Source organism: Rhinopithecus bieti, unplaced genomic scaffold (assembly GCF_001698545.2).
Source record: "Rhinopithecus bieti isolate Rb0 unplaced genomic scaffold, ASM169854v2 scaffold_74470, whole genome shotgun sequence".
In the NCBI taxonomy this organism is placed as follows: domain Eukaryota; kingdom Metazoa; phylum Chordata; class Mammalia; order Primates; family Cercopithecidae; genus Rhinopithecus; species Rhinopithecus bieti.
Genome location: NW_016827447.1, coordinates 141,675 through 159,935, shown reverse-complemented (window position 1 = coordinate 159,935; position 18,261 = coordinate 141,675). Strand labels below are relative to the sequence as shown.

Below are 18,261 nucleotides of genomic sequence, written 5' to 3'. Positions count from 1 at the left end.
AAAAAAAAAAAAAAAAAAAACCAAAGTGTATCGGCATGGATTTTGTTGCATCTTTGGTAACTATGTAAATGAGAAATTTTATGTAACCCACAATAAAATCAAAGCCATGAAAAAAAAAAAAAACCAAGAATTTGACATTGATGAAACAAGTGTGTACAGCTCTATGTCATTTTATTACATGTCTAGATGTCTGTAACTACCACTGCAATCAAGATACAGAATTATCCCATGATCATGAAGATCTCCCTTTATAGTCTCGTCTACTCTTCTTTCTCCACCCTAACCCCTGGCAACCAGAATCTGTCCTCTATCCCTATAATGTTGTCACTTCAACAATGTTACATAAAAGGAATCAACTCTCAAATGACCCTTTGAGATTGTTTTTTTTCACTCAATAGAAAGTTCTTCAGAATCACTCCAGTTGTTCTCTGTATCAATACTCCGTTCCTTTTTATTGCCTCAGAGTATTCTATGGTATGGATATATTACAATTTGTTAGACCAGTTGCCTATTGAGGGATGGATTGGCTCTTTCTAGCTTTGACTAGAACAAATAAAGCTGCTGTGAACAATTCTGTATGGGTTTCTGTGTGGACATAAGTTTTTATTTCCTGGGGGCAAATTCCCAAGGAGCACAATTCCTGGATCATATGGTAGGTGTCTTTTGTTTAGTTTTTCAAGAAACTGACAACTATTTTCTAGAGTAGCTATACCCTTTTATATTCCCACCAGCAATATATGAATGATTCATTTTCACCACATCCTCACAGACATTTCAGTATGACCTAATTTTGACTTGACTACCTCTGCAAAGACCCTATTTCCAAATAAAGTCATGTTTATGGGTACCAAGAGCTAGGAGTTGAGCATGCCTTTTTGAAGGACGCAATTCCACCTGCAGCACCTGTCTTCACTTGCTTAGGTTATGGCTGGGTCTCGCTTCAGAGTGTTGCCTTCTGAGAAGAAGGTTTGAATTCATAACTGGATTATGCCTGCCTTTGATTATTCAATTTGGCCCCCAGGGATGAGTGAGCAAGTTCACGTCATTAGAAGGGACATTACTGAGTCTTTCTTACCCCTACTCAAACCTCCAAAGTTTGAAAGATTTGATAATCATCGACATTCTCAAGAGGCAGAAGGGCAAGGTGCTTCCTTATAGAGTTTTTCCATGACTGTCCTTCCCCACTGTCCCAGCCCTGATGGGACAGAAAAACAGAGCAGGACAAGGGGATTGTCAGTCAGTTGAGGGAAGGGGTGCTGTGTTAGTTATTCCTGAACCCCCTTCAGAGTGTAGGCAGAGAGAGGTGCTTAGAAAGGTGTGTTGGATAGATGAGTAGCTGAGAGGGGTGGGGCCAGGGTGCCCCACAGAATGAGGAAGAGTCAAAGTTGGTATTACATGTGCCCCTCCCACTTCCCACAGATGTGAGCATTCATACATGGGTTTCCAGTGTCTGGGCAAGGTTACTTCTATCCTCTGTCCCCTCGCTGAAGGTCTGTTTCATTTAATTTCTGTGTATGTGTGCTCCTAGCTAGACAAACAGGGCAGAGATGCCAGGAAAATAGCAGGCCTGCTGTTTTGTCCAGTACCTTGAGCCCTGGAAGGCAGGCTCATTCAGGGGTCAAGAGGGCAGGATTAGGCAGGTAGCTATTTGATCCCAGGCCCCCGCCCTTACCAGCTGTATGGTCTTGACTTATTACTTATTCCTCTCCACCTCTTCTATCTATTAACTGTGTATAAGATGTTCTTTATGTGCAGTTATTTTGAAGCATAATGTATATACAGAACAGTGCACAGACCATAACCTCACAACCCCACACTGAGGAACAGAACATTACCAAGAGCCCAGAAGCCCCTTCTTGTCTTCTCCCAGGCACTACCTCACCCACCCCCAGCTGAGAGTAATTTCCATCCAAATTTATAATTTTATTTTTACCTGGTTTTGAACTTCATGTGGATGAAAACGTACAGAACATATTTTTGCACTGAGTTTCTCTTATGTAACATTATTTTTACGAGATTTGTCTGTGTAAGTAGGTATAGTTGTAGTTTGTTAATTCTCCTTATTGGGTATTCTAATGTATAAACATACCACAGTTCAATGACTCATTCTACTGTTGGACAATCGGGCTATTTCCAATTTTTGGCTTTGTAAATAAAGCTGCTTTGAACATTCTTGCATAGTTTTTGGTGGGTGGGGACACTCAGTCATCTAGAAGTGAGATTGCTGAGTTATAGGATATATTTATATCTCAGCTTTATAGAACCTTTGCAACATTTTAATGAATGTTTTTAACCTCACAGTATAGTGTGGATTAAATTAGGTTGTGGAAAGTACTCAGTAAGGCCATTGGCAGACAAAAGTCACTCAGCACATGTTTAAAAATGTAAATAAGGCATGACATTCCATTAAGTCTAAGTACCATGATGAACTTAAACGTTTCCCTATTGTTTGTTCGTTTAGGTTGCTTTTATTGTGTTGTTATTTTATATCGTGTTGCAATGAATGATTCTCTTTATAGCAGGTTTCTTCTTTTGAAAAATTTGCTTTGGTAGATTCTCAGGGTAGGTTGAATTAGATCAAAGGATATGTGACTGTAAGAACTGCCACCCTTAAAAAGGACTATGAGGGCTTGCTGAGGAGGGGAAATCAAGGAAGCAAGTCTCTCCTACCTCGGCCCAGGGGACTGTGAGGACAGGAGGCTTGTGGGTTTGAGGGAGGAGTGTCTTGCAGAGGATGACGGGGTAAAATAGAATGAAGGATGATTTTTATAAATGCTGATGCGCCTTAGGACAACTACATATTTAGTCCCTTATAAGAGAAATTGAGTAGTTGGTAAAACAACAGATAATAATTATTAAATGAGGAAGGAGAGAGAAACCACAGGTGCAAAGATTCACTTTATTTATTAATTCTCCTCCAATATTAGCATAATTAAAGCCAAGGAGGAGGAGGGGGAGGAGGTGAAAGATGAGCTCGAGGGCTGAAATAGGGGTAGGTCCCCTGTGGGAAAAGGGCCAGAGGCCAAAGGATGGGAGGGGGTGAGGCTGGGGCTGAGGAGCAAGTAGGGGGCCTGGGGCACTTCTCCCTCTAACAATCTCCCTTGTTGAAGCTCTTGGTGAGGGGCGAGCTCAGGCCCTGATGGGTGACTTCGCAGGCATAGACTTTGTGTTGCTGGTACTCTGTGCTGCTCAGCGTCAGGGTGCTGCTGAGGCTGTAGGTGTTGTCCTTGTCCTGCTCTGTGACACTCTCCTGGGAGTTACCCGTTTGGACGACATCATCCACCTTCCACTTTACGCTGGCCTCTCTGGGATAGAAGTTATTCAGCAGGCACACAACAGAGACAGTTCCATATTTCACCTGCTCATCAGATGGCGGGAAGATGAAGACAGATGGTGCAGCCACAGCTCCTGAGGAAAGAAGCAAACAGGATGGTGTTTAAGTAACAAAGTTTTGCACTTGGGTGTGTTACTTGCGGATAATCACAGGGCATGTTAGGGACAGACAGAAAACAGCATGCTTATCCTGGATAATTATAGCAAGGAGGCCAAGAAGTGTATTCAAAAACTTGATGTTTGAGTTTCTTCCTAGCTTCCCCCTATTCCTTAATAAAGTTCTAAATTGTTTTGTTGGAGCTCTTTGCAGCCGTTCTGAGGCCTTTGCATGCTTTTCTGACCTTGCAGTAAACTCAATGCTTTAGGTAAAGAGACGCCACGTCATCTGACCCCCTCAGAGTTTAGAATTCAGAACAGGTCTGAAGAAGACCAGGCAGTGGCTGAGTCAAGAAAAGCCTCTGTCTGCTTTTATTTCCGCTGTGCCTCTTCCAGGGCTATGCAGCAGGCTCCTGGGGGTTACTTTGGCTGGGCTGGGCTAACACCCCCCTGCAGAGTGGGCCCTGAGCCCTGCCTCTGTGCCTGGGTGGTGTCAGCCCCTCCACCTTCTGACTGTTCCAGCAACTCTCTAAGCCCTCCCAAAGGCCTCGTAACCATATGCGGCAATTTTCAGTCATACCAGGAGAGGTCAACTGTAATCTTGACCACCTGCTTAAGAGGAAGTGGCTAGCTTCACTTCTGACCCTCAGCAACTGCCAGGTGGCCTCTTGGAAATCCCCCTCTGGGGATTTCCAGCCGTCGGGTGGGAGAGCAGTAGTTAAAATGAAAAACAAGAATCTTTTGCCGGGAGAAGTCAACAGATAACAGGAAAAGGATTTTTTTTTTTTTTTTAAAAGCTAAATTTCGCTGTTAACCAAGTAGTTCCACCATGAAAGACGCAAGCTTTTAACTGTTTAATATTTTTCTTCTCTTTTAACCTTCATTCTAATTTTTTCAGGTAATTAGTATCAACAATAAACCATGGTAGCAAAATAATGGTGATCACCAAGGATAACGCAGGGAAAACATGCCTATGGCAAGATACTCTATCTGTGTGAATCTTGATAGCTTTACCTTCTTTCCTCTGACATTAGATACCAATTTAAACAATTAATGTATTTGATATGAATTATTTCAAGATATCTTAACTTAGCTTTTAATGAGTTTAAAAAGTGTTTAAAGAGTTTTCAAAGGCTCTAAATCTTTATGTCGCTACAGTAATAATAGTTTTGAATCGTTGTAAGTTAGTTTATAAATAGAAGCTTTAAAACCAGGACCACAACTCCATAGTCCTATCAAGTTGCTGCAGACCAAAATAATCCTCCTTAAAATTATCACTTTGGAGTCAACTGGAGAACAACAGCAAAACAACAATGCAAATCGCATTAACCATTAATTAGAGGTATGAAATTAAACATACTCAGATTAAAATTTTCCTTATCACAGATATTAAGGTACTGGAAATATGTTTGAGTTTTTATTAATCACATTGTTATAGGTTTAGCATATTTTGTACAACTGAATATAATCACACACCGGCGGCTACATTTCTTGAAAATTAGAAACATGGTACGAATATATTTATTTTTAAATCAGTTAATATTCCTTAATGGTATTTAATACCAACAATTCAAAGTGAATGATCAAGGCCCTCGTGGCCAGTTACGGGTGTGATTTTTTACTCTGAAAGAATTACATATTCTTTCTTTTTGATTGAGCTTTTGTATTTAATACTTTGATGAGAGGTATTGACAATAATTAAATAGCACTGAAAAAAAAAAGCTTTAAATTCTTTACAATCCCCAATGGAAATTTTCACTAATGAGATATCGTAATGAGTGTGAATTTTATTTCTGAAATCTCTAATAAATCAGTCTTCTCCCTGGTTTTCCCAGCTCAGTGCCCGTTACTTTTCTGTTCTCTTTCCGTTAATGGCATTATTTGTATCACTGTGCATCAGGAAATCTGGCTACGGCAGCATTAATCGGGCAGACGCGGGGTGGCCATGGCCGCTAGCGGCAAGGCGGGTGCCCCAAGAGGGCGGTGGCAAGGCCACCAAACCCGCTCAATCAAGAAAGACCACGGCTCTGTCTACAGCTCGCGGTGCCACGGACTTCTTGGCGGATTAAAAATGTAGACAAGTAACAACAGAGGGTAATAAAAGAACATACTCTTTAAAATATTTCCTATTTTTTCATAGACCCATGGTCATTAAAAAATGCAATTATTTACTTTTTTTCATTTAAACACATTTCTTTGAGATTGAGCTTTTGGGAATAACCACCTTTCCACCATTGCAATAGGAGATAATTTCATGTTTAGTCTAACGTACAAATTGGATTTTTAAAAAATGAGCTCTATCTGTGAAGCCCTTATTCCTACAGAATGTGTCTTTTTGAGTTTATTGCTTATTATAGACTCTGAAAACAACATTGCTGCGGATTTTCAAGTAAGCTGCCTCTTCTACATAGCAAATAGGTACATGTCACTTTTTCCTGATTTTTTTAGGGCATGCTGTTGATTTTTACAGTTGTCTGAAAAGGTAATTTATCAAACAAAACGGAGAAAGACTAAAAAATATATTTTTCCACTTCTCTGTATCATGCATAATCAGCAACAGCCAATACAATATTTGGCAAGAGTGAACAAAATAAATTTACTTTTGCTCCTTAGAAATACAAGGATTCCTTTTTAGTTACACTTTTTTTTTTACTTTGTGTCATTCAATTTAGAACAATTTAATTTTTTGTATCCAAATCCATTTTTGAAGCTGAGTTTAACTTTTGCAACCCATGGTATATCTTAAATGCCCTAATTTACGCATCTTTACAAAACTCCTATTTAAGCCTCTAAAAGTCAATACTGGCAATCAGACCCAAATTTCAGAAGGCAATAGTGAAAAATTACTTACGTTTAATCTCCAGTCGTGTCCCTTGGCCGAAGGTGATCCACAGTATTAACTTAATTACTTTCCCCTTAACAAAAATCTCTTTTCACTGTTAATATCACTAGCCTGACTGATGCAGAGAAAATTTTGCAATTTAGATGCCTCACTCAACCGGCAAGCGCTTGGCTATCCCTTAAGATGAACTAATTTTCGGTCCCTTATTCATCTGACTTTTTGAAAGAATCTGGTACTCTTTGGAATTGACCTGAGCTAATATCTTAAACATAAAAATTCCCCAAATTTACAACCTTATAAGAAAAAGCATTACAAAAGTGCACTTACGTTTGATCTCCACCTTGGTCCCTCCGCCGAAAGTGAGCCACAGTGAGGGATCTTACCCTTTCCCTCAACAAAAACCTCCCTTGAAGCCCATCATATGAGATAGGCTGCTTGTTCAGAGAAAATCTAGCTATTTCTTTCCCATTTCCCCCATGAATCCTATTCTCCTCCCAAACCCAATGATTTGTCTATTTGCTCAGCTTTTTAAGTTGATTTTCTGGTGTCCTGCTGTTTACTTCTGGGTCACCAGGTTTATTTAACCAAAATATCACAAAACTTGCACAAATGATACAATGGCACCAAAATCTCACAAATCATTGAGACAGATGTACTTACGTTTGATATCCACTTTGGTTCCGGGGCCGAAAGTGAATCACAGTGATTCGTCCTAACTTCTCCCTTTACAAAAACCTCCCTGAAAGGTCAGCAAGCCTCCTTCCCCCAATGAAGTTATTTTGATTTAGAAATCTTAAAAGTTAGCCACAAGCTAGCCTGCTGTGGAACAATTTCCCCTCCTCTGTACCTAGCCCGGGAATGAAGTTTGTTAGTTCCCTGACATCCAACTAATGAAAATCCACACAAAGGAACACAAAGTAAACTAATTAGACAGAAATAGTGAAGAATCAGTGGAAAAAAGTACTTACGTTTAATCTCCACCTTGGTCCCCGCGCCAAAACTGTACACACAATGGTTCCTCTTAACCTCCCTCCTATACAAAAACTCCCTTTCTGACAATTGACCAAGGCTTTGTCCAGAACATGTTACGTTCCCCAGGACATTTCTGAAGCTATTGCTTAGGCAAGTTATTCTTACCCAATGACTGAATCTTGCTTGCTCTTCAAAGAAAATGTACACTCAATTCTCGAGTTTGACTACAGACTTATCTTTATATTTTCCCTGAAGGATGTCAGAGTCTGATTGCAGAGTCAGCTTATAGATCACTTCATAGACACAGGGAACAGAAGACACAGACAACGAGGAAGCAAAGTTTAAATTCTACTCACGTTTGAGTTCCAGCTTGGTCCCTTGGCCGAACGTCCACCACAGTGAGAGCTCTCCATTGTCTTGCTGTACAAAAACCCTTCTCACCAAAGGGGAACAGAGCCCTGGGTCAGCTGCTGAAGCTCAACTCCCTTTTTGAGCAGGTGTCAAAGCCCTGAGGCTTCTCTGACATAGCATATGTTTATTTTCTTAGGTGAGATCTAAAATCCAAGAAGAGAATATATTTATTTCTACGGCCTGATTGTTCCTTTCTTTAGCAACTTGCCACATCTGGACTGCTTATTATTTATTTATTTTTTAGAAAGTAGACTGAATGTAAATTACAAATAAAAACAAGCAATGAAAAAAATGGTCAGTTTTTTTTGTACTTTCTTTTGGGGTGGGCTGGGGGGCTTTTGCAAAGGATAAACTTCATTTAGTGTAATTATGGAAATCATCAGCTTCTCAGTGAGTAATAATTACAGGCTGTCTTACTATTTTAACTTCTCCTTTGCTGCAATGTTATTTTTAAAAAGGTAGACTAAATGTATGTCAAATTAAGGCTCATAACTTTGAAGTACATTTTGAAATGTAGCTACGGATGGTGTACAAAACCAAAGTGCAGATTAACAGAGTAGAAAAGTAGACTTTACTTGGTTGGTGTGTCTGTTGTCACAGCACAGGTAGAGCTCAGCTCTTATTGAGCTGGACCAGGTGCATGCCATCTTTGGAGCTGCCATGGAGTCCCAGTGTTCCATAGTGTTTCCACAGAAATCTCATCAACAACACTGAAGATCTTTGCAGTGTTTTGAGTCCAGCTCCATTTTTGCAGTCTTGTATCTCTCTTAACCTTCCATCTCCACCGCTTCCATACATTACTCCCACCTCCCGACACTCCTTACAGTTTTTCTATGGCCTCCAGCTTTTGCACTCCCTCTGCTTGGGAACACCTTTGTCCACTTGGATTAGCTTGTGAACTGCTAATTGTCTTTCAAGATTCAACTGAAGATAGACTTTCTCTCAGATTATCCCTGAGCAGGTGACCTGAATTTACAGAGTACAGAGACAGGTCACTGGGCCTAGAGTGCCTATTTATTTTTTATTTTTTATTTATTTATTTTTTTGAGACGGAGTCTCGCTCTCTCGCCCAGGCTGGAGTGCGGTGGCACGATCTTGGTTCACCGCAAGCTCCACCTCCCGGGTTCACGCCATTCTCCTGTCTCAGCCTCCCCAGTAGCTGGGACTACAGGTGCCTGCCACCCTGCTCGCCATCATGCCCGGCTGATTTTTTTGTATTTTTTTAGTAGAGACAGGGCTTCACCGCGTTAGCCAGGATGGTCTCGATCTCCTGACCTTGTGATCCGGCCATCTCAGCCTCCCAAAGTGCTGGGATTATAGGTGTGAGCCACCGCGCCTGGCCGAGTGCCTGATTATTTTTACCTGCTTTCAGATTCTCTTCTACCCTTCTAAATTATAAGTTGTTTGATGTTTTATTTGTCCTGTATTTGGGAGGCTCAGTCCAGTATCTTTACTTAGTAAATGATTAACAAACATTTTCAGAATAAATAAAAAAAATACACATTTGAAAATCAATAATAGATCAGAGATGCTATCATAGACCAGAGGCTAATACTGACTACCACAATAGTAACTTTTACAACACAAAACATAACTATAATTCTAAAGATTAAGGGTAGGTTTATTTGATTCTGTCACTGGCAGCTTTGCTAGTTGCCTTGAATAGCCGAATCAGCAGTTGGTCTCACCAGAAGATGAGGAATGAGAGGGATCAAGATAGAGGTGGAGAGTTAACATTGGCAAGTGAAATTTAAATGTGCAAAATAGCTGACCAAGGGCACAGTCCTTTTTCAAAGGGGACATAAAATGATTTTCTCTGCAGACATACAAGCAATACCAGTCATAAAGGGTGACATTTATTGAGCACTTAAGTGCCAGACATTGTAAATGGATCATCACATTTAATTATTCCCAAAGACTCTATGAACTACCCCTATTTTGTAGATGCAAAAACTTGAGGGCAGAGAGGTCAAGGAACTGGCATATGGCAGTAAGTGGCAGAGCTGTGACCTAAACTCAGAACCCATGTACTTAACTGAACTTTATACTCCAGGAGTAAAGTCACCCAACAGAAGCAGCAAGCATGACAGGGAGTGCTGAGATTGGGAAAGGTAAAAGGAGCTCCTTAGACTGGGATAAGCGTGTCCAGACTTATATATAAGACTACGCATGGAAATATTGTTTAAAAAGTGAAAAATAACTGAAATCCTCATTAATAGGAGTTTAATTAAACTCCTATTAGAGCTTTACAATGTAGCACAAAGCCAGAAAATAAGAGGAAGACGTAGGCTTCTATATAGTTATGTGGAAGGTGTTTGTGAAAATGCAGGTCACTGAAGAGTATGTGTGGTGAGATATCATGATCCCATCTAAATTGATTATATATGTATATAAATATGGGCTGATTTTTAAAGGACACATAAATTGTGCTTGGTAGTTATCTCCTGGGATTGCAGAGGAGGAACAATGACACTTTCTCTTCCTACTCTCCTGTATGGTTGTGTGAATATGTTCATTTTACAGTTTTTAGAAATAATAAAACTGTACTAATTTTGAAAAAAAAGTAAACTCTGATATTGCCTAGTAGCATTCTCAATATTCTTGTGCAATGCGTAAACATAAATTTTTAAATGATATGTACACACATGCGTGAGATTTCTTTGTCAAATACTTTTCTATAATCTTTAAATCAAGCATGCCAAAAAGGTAAAAGCTTTCCTGTTTCAGTGTAGGAGATAGTCTTCTGCAAATGAAAGAGATGTAGGGGATAGAAATGGGAATGGAAAAGATGACTGAGCTGTTCAAGGGACTCATGTTCCTAAGTGAACTAACTGGAAATCTAATATGAACAGTGCAACCTAATAACTATTGTAAAGCAGAATTTGTAACCAATAAAAGACGATTAGCATAAGTATCATTGTGGCAAAACTACTTTATTGATCACATGCAGTGGTGATCTATAGGAATGATTGTTGTAATGTTTGCTGTAACATAAAATGAATCATGGAAAGTGGCTGAGATCCCTAGGATGTGTGTGGTTCATTTTTTGAAAGCAAATGATATCTCAGAAGCATCTGTGAGACTCTGCCAGGATCTACCATTCTACAAAATATCCATGATGGACATTGATAAGATTGATTTGTTGAGGAAAGGCAAGGTGTCAGTAAGATAGTCTGAGAGGTTCTTGGATTTCATGTATAAGAGTGCTGGAAATAGAATTTCTTGGGGAACATTCCAACTAACTCATCACTGAAGCTGCATTACATTGAATCAGCAAAGTTAGATTATCAGAAAAAAAAATAAACTGCTGTGGAGGGGAGAGGAAGGAAAGGCAGGGAGGGAGGGAGGCAAGGAGAGAAAGAGAGAGAGAGAGAGAGGAGAGAGAGCACAAGCACACACTTCAATGCACATCTATAAATCATCCTGAAAACTACTGATAAATTATTTTAGCAATGTTCCTCAGGTGTAACATTTCAAGAATTATCATTTTTGCTTTTTATTTGGCATAATTTTCTAGCTAATTTAGGAAGTTCCCCTCACATCAGTAGCATACAGTACATCACCCAGTACGTCAGGGGACACATGGCATAAGTTTGCCTTTTGCAAGGTTTAAGGGATGGTAGTTTCCCTACCTGACTCAGGAAAGTCTGTAGCTGATATCCATCTTCAAGTTTGTGGTTCTTTCTCTCTTTGTATATATTTGAGCTCAGCAGTCACGCTGAAACCCAGAGTAGGTGATTCTTTTTGCTTTAGCTTGACTCCTCCTTAAGATTGTAACTCTCATTTTTACATTTTTTGTCAGACATAAGCTGATATTCCACAAGGAGAGGGGGAAATTCTGTGGTTCACATCCAGTGGTGCTTAGAACCTGATTGGTTGTCATTCTTCCAGCTAGTTTGTCACGAGTGGATATCTGTCCTGGATTCCCAAGGATCAAGGCTGCCCCATTAGCCAGGCAGGAGGGAGACAGAGGAGGTTACTTGAGAAAGAGCTGCTTCTTTGCTGCTTCCAGGTTGTGTCTGTTCCCTCTCATATCTGAAGACAGATGTGCTGGCAGAAGTAAAGTCCTTTGTCCGGCCATGTGCAAATGCATGGGACATAAATATGAACAGATATTCTGGTCCCACTCTAGAAAATGTCGATGTTCATCTTGTTTCCAAGGGGACAGTAGGGCTGCAGGTGTTTTTTTGACTTCCTTGAGAGAAAGAGAAGATAGAAGCAATTGTGTCAGGGCTTATCCTAGGAGGGGTTCAGCCACCGATATTTACATATTCAGTGCTGTGGTTTTTGTTTCATTTTGCAAGAGGAATGAGCCCCTCAAGCTCTGTCTTAGAGTTCCCTGCCCTCCCTGTCTACCTACTTGGCACCCAGCCCCTGTGTTCTCTTCTCATATTAAGGCATAGAAACTCATCATAGGCAACTATTATGGTCAGGCTGGCGCGCTCAGCATACGGAGGACCCACACCGGCACCGGTGTCTGAGTTCCTTCAGTATTTATTGATTACTACTTTCACTGTCTCAGCAAGAGGAATGCGGCAGGAGAACAGGGTGATAGTGGGGAGAAGGTCAGCAAGAAAACACGTGAGCAAAGAAATCTGTGTCACAAATAAGTTCAAGGGAAGGTACTATGCCTGGATGTGCATGTAGACCAGATTTATGCTTCTCTCACCCAAACATCTCAGTGTAGTAAAGAATAACAGAACAGCATTGCTGCCAGCATATCTCACCTCCAGCCATAGAGCGGTTTTCTCCTATCTCGGAATAGAACGAATGTACAATTGGGTTTTACACCGAGACATTCTATTCCCAGGGGCATGTAGGAGACAGAGGCCTTCCTCTTATCTCAACCACAAGAGGCCTTCCTCTTTTACTAATCCTCCTCAGCACAGACCCTTCACGGGTGTCGGGCTGGGGGACGGTCAGGTCTTGCCCGTCCTGCCTGTAAACATATTGTTAACAAGGCACATCCCGCACAGCCCTAGATCCCTTAAACCTTGATTCCATACAACACATGCTTCAGTGAGCACAAGGTAGGGGCTAAAGTTACAGATTAACAGCATCTCAAGGCAAAACAGTTGTTCAGCCTACAGATCAAAATGGAGTTTCTTGTGTCTTCCTTTTCTACCTAGACACAGTAACAGTCTGATCTCTCTTTCTTTTCCTTACACTGGCGGAGGCTAGAGTTCCAAGTCCAAGAGGGAGGATAGGAGGCGGACAGGCCAATGGAAACAACAAATGAGCAACAGATGGAAACAAGGAATAATGTGGATTTTTGAGTTCGTTAGCGTATCCTCCACTCTTTCAAAACCTCCTTTGCAATGACAGAAGAAATATAAAAATGATAATGAATTTATTTCATGGTTGGAGAATCATGAGAGGTCCTATTAGAAGAAAAAACTTTGAAGAACACTACAGATATTTAAACCATGTCATTGAATTCATAGAGAAACTGGAATCTAGAAACGTTTTTTCCATTGCAAAAACAGGAGGAGTCCTTGAAGCAGCCAGTTCTAGTTTTCCCCACAGAGCCCCAGAAGAGCTATCAGGGGCTGGGAATGGTATAGGTGGGCAGTGGAGAGTGGAATAACACCTGGGTCATCTCTCTGCTCTTTACAGACAGCTTGACCCTCATGCTTCAGGCTGTGGGAATAGAGATTGAAAGAAAAAGGGGCCAAGTTAATAGGCATTCAACAGTAATGGGATTAAAAAAACCCTCCCGAACCACTAGAAGGAAAAGAAATAGACAAAAATAATAAACCAACCCAGCAAAATTCAGGAGAAGTGAATAAAAAATTGAGGCAAGCATGATACATCAAATACAAAATAAGTTTGAAGGACAAAGCCAAAATACACAGTCACAAACTACCGTGAATGTTAAGTTATTTAAAACTTTAAATAATCTATGTAAAATAAAATAAAGCAAAAGATGACTTTGTGTCTTTTGAGGATGTTTGATTCACTAGAGAAACAGTTCATTTGCTTTCTATTTATGATTGATTAAAACTAGATTGCAAAAGTTAGATGTTAATGTAAAGAAAACTTTATGAACATGATAATGGATTTTTATCTAGTAGAAAAGATAACCCCAATGCCTGTGGTTTTATTGCTCTGTAGGACATTAACAAGTTGTGCATCTTATTTAGCAAAGTTATTCCAACATTAGTAGATGGGCGTGTGTGTGTGTGTGTACACATATAGGTGTGTGCATGTATGTGTATATGTATGTATGTAGGTATATATGTATATACTAGCAAATGATAAGGCTGGTTCAAAGGAGGATGTACAGTAGTACATCCTTATCCACAGTTTTACTTTCTGGGGTTTCAGTTACTTGTAGGCAGCTGTAGTCTGAAAATATTAGATAGAAAATTCTAGAAATAAGAATGTACCCATTTTAAATTGTGTGCCTTGGTAGTGTGATGAAATCTCATGCCCTTCCGCTCCATACCAGCCTGGGACTGAATCATCCCTTTGTCCAGCATCTCCATGCTGTCTACACTTACCCTCCTATTTAGATGCTTAGTAGTCCTCTTGGTCATCAGATTGACTGTCATGATATCCTAGTGTTTGTGCTCAAGTAACTCTTATTTTACTGAATTCTTCTATTTTATTACTAGTTATTGTTGTTACTCTCTTACTGTGACTAATTAATACATTTTATCATAGGTAGGTATGTATAGGAAAAAAACATAGCATGTATAGGGTTGTGCACTAGCATCCGCTGGGGGGAGAATTTTGTTAAAGGTAGAACAGAGAGGACTGTCCAGAAGAAAGAATTTTCTGTTTTTTCCACCTTTTTTCTGTTTGATGTCCCCACGTAAGTCTCAGTGTTACGATCTGTCTCCCCACCTCAGTCACTGTCTTCTGTCTCTGGAAGGAAATTCCCGTTGGGCTGAGGCCAGCATGGTGCTAGACAGGAGATATCCAGTACCAACTCTGGAAAATTTCATAGGATGTCTGGTTCTCCACCTTCTTCAGGGACCTTTTATTATATCTCATGTGCCCATGGCCTTTGTCACTGCCATCTGCACAACACTGAACTCCAGCAACATCAACTGAGAAGAAAGACAGAGAGGGGAAGAAAGAGAAAGAGAGAGAAAGAGAAAAGTCATTTGTTGATTGAGCCACAAAAATTATTATATTTCTAATTAAATTATATATCCAGGTAGCTGCAATATGATACAATCCCAAATACACATATTTATTAAATATTATTCAGAGAGCATTTATTGAGTGCTCTGTTTCAAGGCACAAGGTAAAATAAATGCAAAATTACTGGTGATTTTTATGCCTTTCTGTGGCACTCGACTCCCTCTGGTTGGAGGTACTGTGTGAGAGCACATAAGCTCCAATCAGGTGGTCTGGAGGGAGCAAAATGCCACTGTTGGAGGTTAAATATGAAGAGAAATAGCAGTAGGCACCGGATAGCACAGAACGAAAATAAAAGTACATATACTTCTAATGTCTTGTTCTAGATTCCTTTTTTTTTTTTTAATTTTGTTTTTGAGACGGTCTCCCTCTGTTACCCAGGCTGGAGTACAATGCCGTGATCTTGGCTCACCGCAACCTCTGCCTCCCAGAGGCCATTCTCCTGCCTCAGACTCCTGAGTAGCTGAGATTACAGGTGTGCACCACCATGCCTGGCTAATTTTTGTATTTTTAGTAGAGACGGGATTTCACTATGTTGGTAAAGCTGGTCTCAAACTCCTGACCTCATGATCCACCTACCTCGGCCTCCTAAAGTGCTGAAATTACAGGCGTGAGCCAGCGCACCTGGCCTCCTTGTTTTTTAAAACTAGTTCAAACCCTCAACTCATAACTTGGGAAATTCAGGTCATAGGATGCCCTGTTGTTTATAAGGTATTCAGCAACAATGCATGGAACAGAATATTTAACTATTAAAAGCTTATATTAGGTTGTTGCAAAAGTAATTGCTGTTCTTTTTTCCTCCTTCCTTCCTTCCTTCCTTCCTTCCTTCCTTCCTTTCTTCCCTTCTTCCCTCCCTTCCTTCCTCCCTTCCTTCCTCCTTTCCTTCCTCCCTCCCTTCCTCTCTTTCCCTTCTCCTTCCTTCCTTCTTTCCTTCCTTCCTTCCTTCCTCCCTTCCTTTTCTTTCCTTTCTTCTTTCCTTGTTGTGTTCCCGGACGATTTAGTGTTACCTACAGTTCCCAGAGAAAGGATCCTCCCTTCCTTCCTCCCTGCCTTTCTCCTTTCCTTTCTCCCCTCCTTCCTCCCTCCCTCCCTTCCTCCCTCCTTCCCTCCCTCCCTCCCTCCCTTCCTTCCTTCCTTTCTCTCTCTCTCTTTCTTTCCTTCCTTCCTTCCTTCCTTCCTTCCTTCCTTCCTTCCTTCCTTCTCCCTTCCCTTTTCTTTCCTTTCTTCTTTCCTTGTTGTGTTCCCGGACGATTTAGTGTTACCTACAGTTCCCAGAGAAAGGATCCTCCCTTCCTTCCTCCCTGCCTTTCTCCTTTCCTTTCTCCCCTCCTTCCTCCCTCCCTCCCTTCCTCCCTCCTTCCCTTCCCTTCCCCTTCCTCTTTCTTTCTTTCTTGCTTTCTTGCTTTCTTCTTGCTTTCTTGCTTTCTTTCTCTTTCTTTCTTTCTTTTCCTTCCTTCCTTCCTTCTTTCCTTCCTTCCTTCTTTCTTTCCTTCCTTCCTTCCTTCTCCCTTCTCCTTTCTCCCTTCTCCCTTCTCTCTTCCCTTTCCTTTCCTTTCTTCTTTCATTGTTGTGTTCCAGGATGATTTAGTATTACCTACAGTTCCCAGAGAAAGGATCCTCCCTTCCTTCTTCCCTGCCTTCCTCCCTTCCTTCCTCCTTTCCTTCCTCCCCTCCTTCCTCCCTTCCTTCCTCCCTCCCTTCCTCCCTCCTTCCTTTCTCCTTCCTTCCTTCCTTCCTTCCTTCCTTCCTTCCTTCCTTCTTTCTCTTCTCTTTCTTTCTTTTCTTTTCTTTTCTTTTCTTTTCTTTTCTTTTCTTTCTTTCTTTCTTTCTTTCTTTCTTTCTTTCTTTCTTTCTTTCTTTTTCTTTCTTTCTCTCTCTCTCTTTCCTTCCTTTCCCTCCTCCCTCCCTCCTTTCTCCTTCTCCATTCTCCCTTTCCTTTCCTTTCCTTTCTTTTTTCATTGTTACCTACAGTTCCCAGAGAAAGGATCCTGTCTTGAGGGGTGGCTGGGGCAGGGTACTGCTCTCCTTGCTCTGTGCTCTAGTGGCCGTTGACTCAGGTCCAGCTGCCAGGCCACATTTCCCGGGGAATAGCATTGTGTCTTCCTAACAAGGACAGAATAGGTGCTTAGTAAATATAAGAGGACTTCAGGTTTAGTACATGCGTAATCATAAATATAATTTGTTTAAAACGTGAACTATTCTGATGTTCTCACTGGCTAGCCAAACTTAAAATGTGTATTTGGGCTTGAATTTCCCACCAAGGGTGTTACTAGCTTCTTTATTGTTGCAGCTGCTTTTGGTTTGTTTTTGAAAGTTTAAAAAAAATACACAAGGGGGCTTTTGCTTCCTGAAAGATGGAGTAGAATTATTTTACCTATTTCTCTCAAGTAAAATAAAACCCTGGACATTGCACTTAAAGCAAACTTACGAAGACTGTGGAGGGTGGAGAGAAGAAGGCAGACCAGTTAGGAACACTGGGACCTAAGGAGCGACCCAGCAGTGCATTCCCCGGGGTTTCTTTTTGCCTCATCCATTCCAGACTTGGTTCTGGAGAAGTTTGTCAACCCAGAAACACCAAAATGCCCAGACAGACAAAAAGCCCTAAGAAAAGCTGGCTCTCTCTAGTCAAAGGAGAAAGAAAGAGGAAGCCCAGTAAAACAATTCTTAGGCAGTAACTGCTCTGCTCCATTCATACACCATGACAAAAACCCTAACTTCTCCTTCCTGAGTGGCGAAAGAGGAAGTCCGCTGAGATGAGTTTAAAGGAGATACAAAGCCTCATAACACAATACTCCAAAGTCTAGATTTCAACTGAAAACCACACATCCCACCAGGAACCAGGGGAACCAGGAAAATCTCAGCTTTAATGAGACAATTAAGAGGCACTAATACTGACATGACAGAGATGTTAGAATTATCTGACAAGAATGTTAAAGCTGCCATCATGAGAACACATCAAACTCAACAACACCATCAATGAGTAAGATCATAAATCAACATTGCTAGAAAACTCCAACCAGCACCAGCAGAATTCACATTCAAGTGCCCATGGAACATATACCAAAATTGCCATATACTGGGCCGTGTAACAAACCTCAACAAATTCAATAGAATTGAAATCACACGGAGTGTGTTCTCTGACCACCTGGAATCAAACTGGACATCAATAATAGAAAAATAATGGAGAAAATGACAAACCCTTGGAAACAAAACAGCACACTTCTAAACAATCCAAGGGAGGTTTCAAGGAAAAGAAACAATTATATATTGAATAGAATAAAACTGAAGATGCAACATATTATAATATCAAGAATACAGCAAAAGCCCAAAGAAATGAAAACTTATCCCAGAAAAATGAAAACTTATGTCAGCACAAAAACGTATACAGTACACAACTATTTATAGCTGTTTTATTTGTGTTAACAAAAACTAGAATCAGCCAAAATGTCCTACAATAG

At 40.6% G+C, this 18,261-nt stretch overlaps 1 gene segment (V, D, J or C); it reads right to left on the bottom strand.

Annotated features, from left to right (window-relative positions):
• Nucleotides 1–2,879: 2,879 nt before the first annotated feature.
• LOC108523279 (Ig kappa chain V-IV region S107B-like) overlaps nt 2,880–18,261 on the bottom strand; it is a 141,232-nt gene continuing 125,850 nt past the window's right edge. Inside the window, 2 exon segments of the V gene segment in view lie at nt 2,880–3,408; nt 7,240–7,271. Of these exon segments, the coding sequence occupies nt 3,089–3,408; nt 7,240–7,271 (352 nt within the window).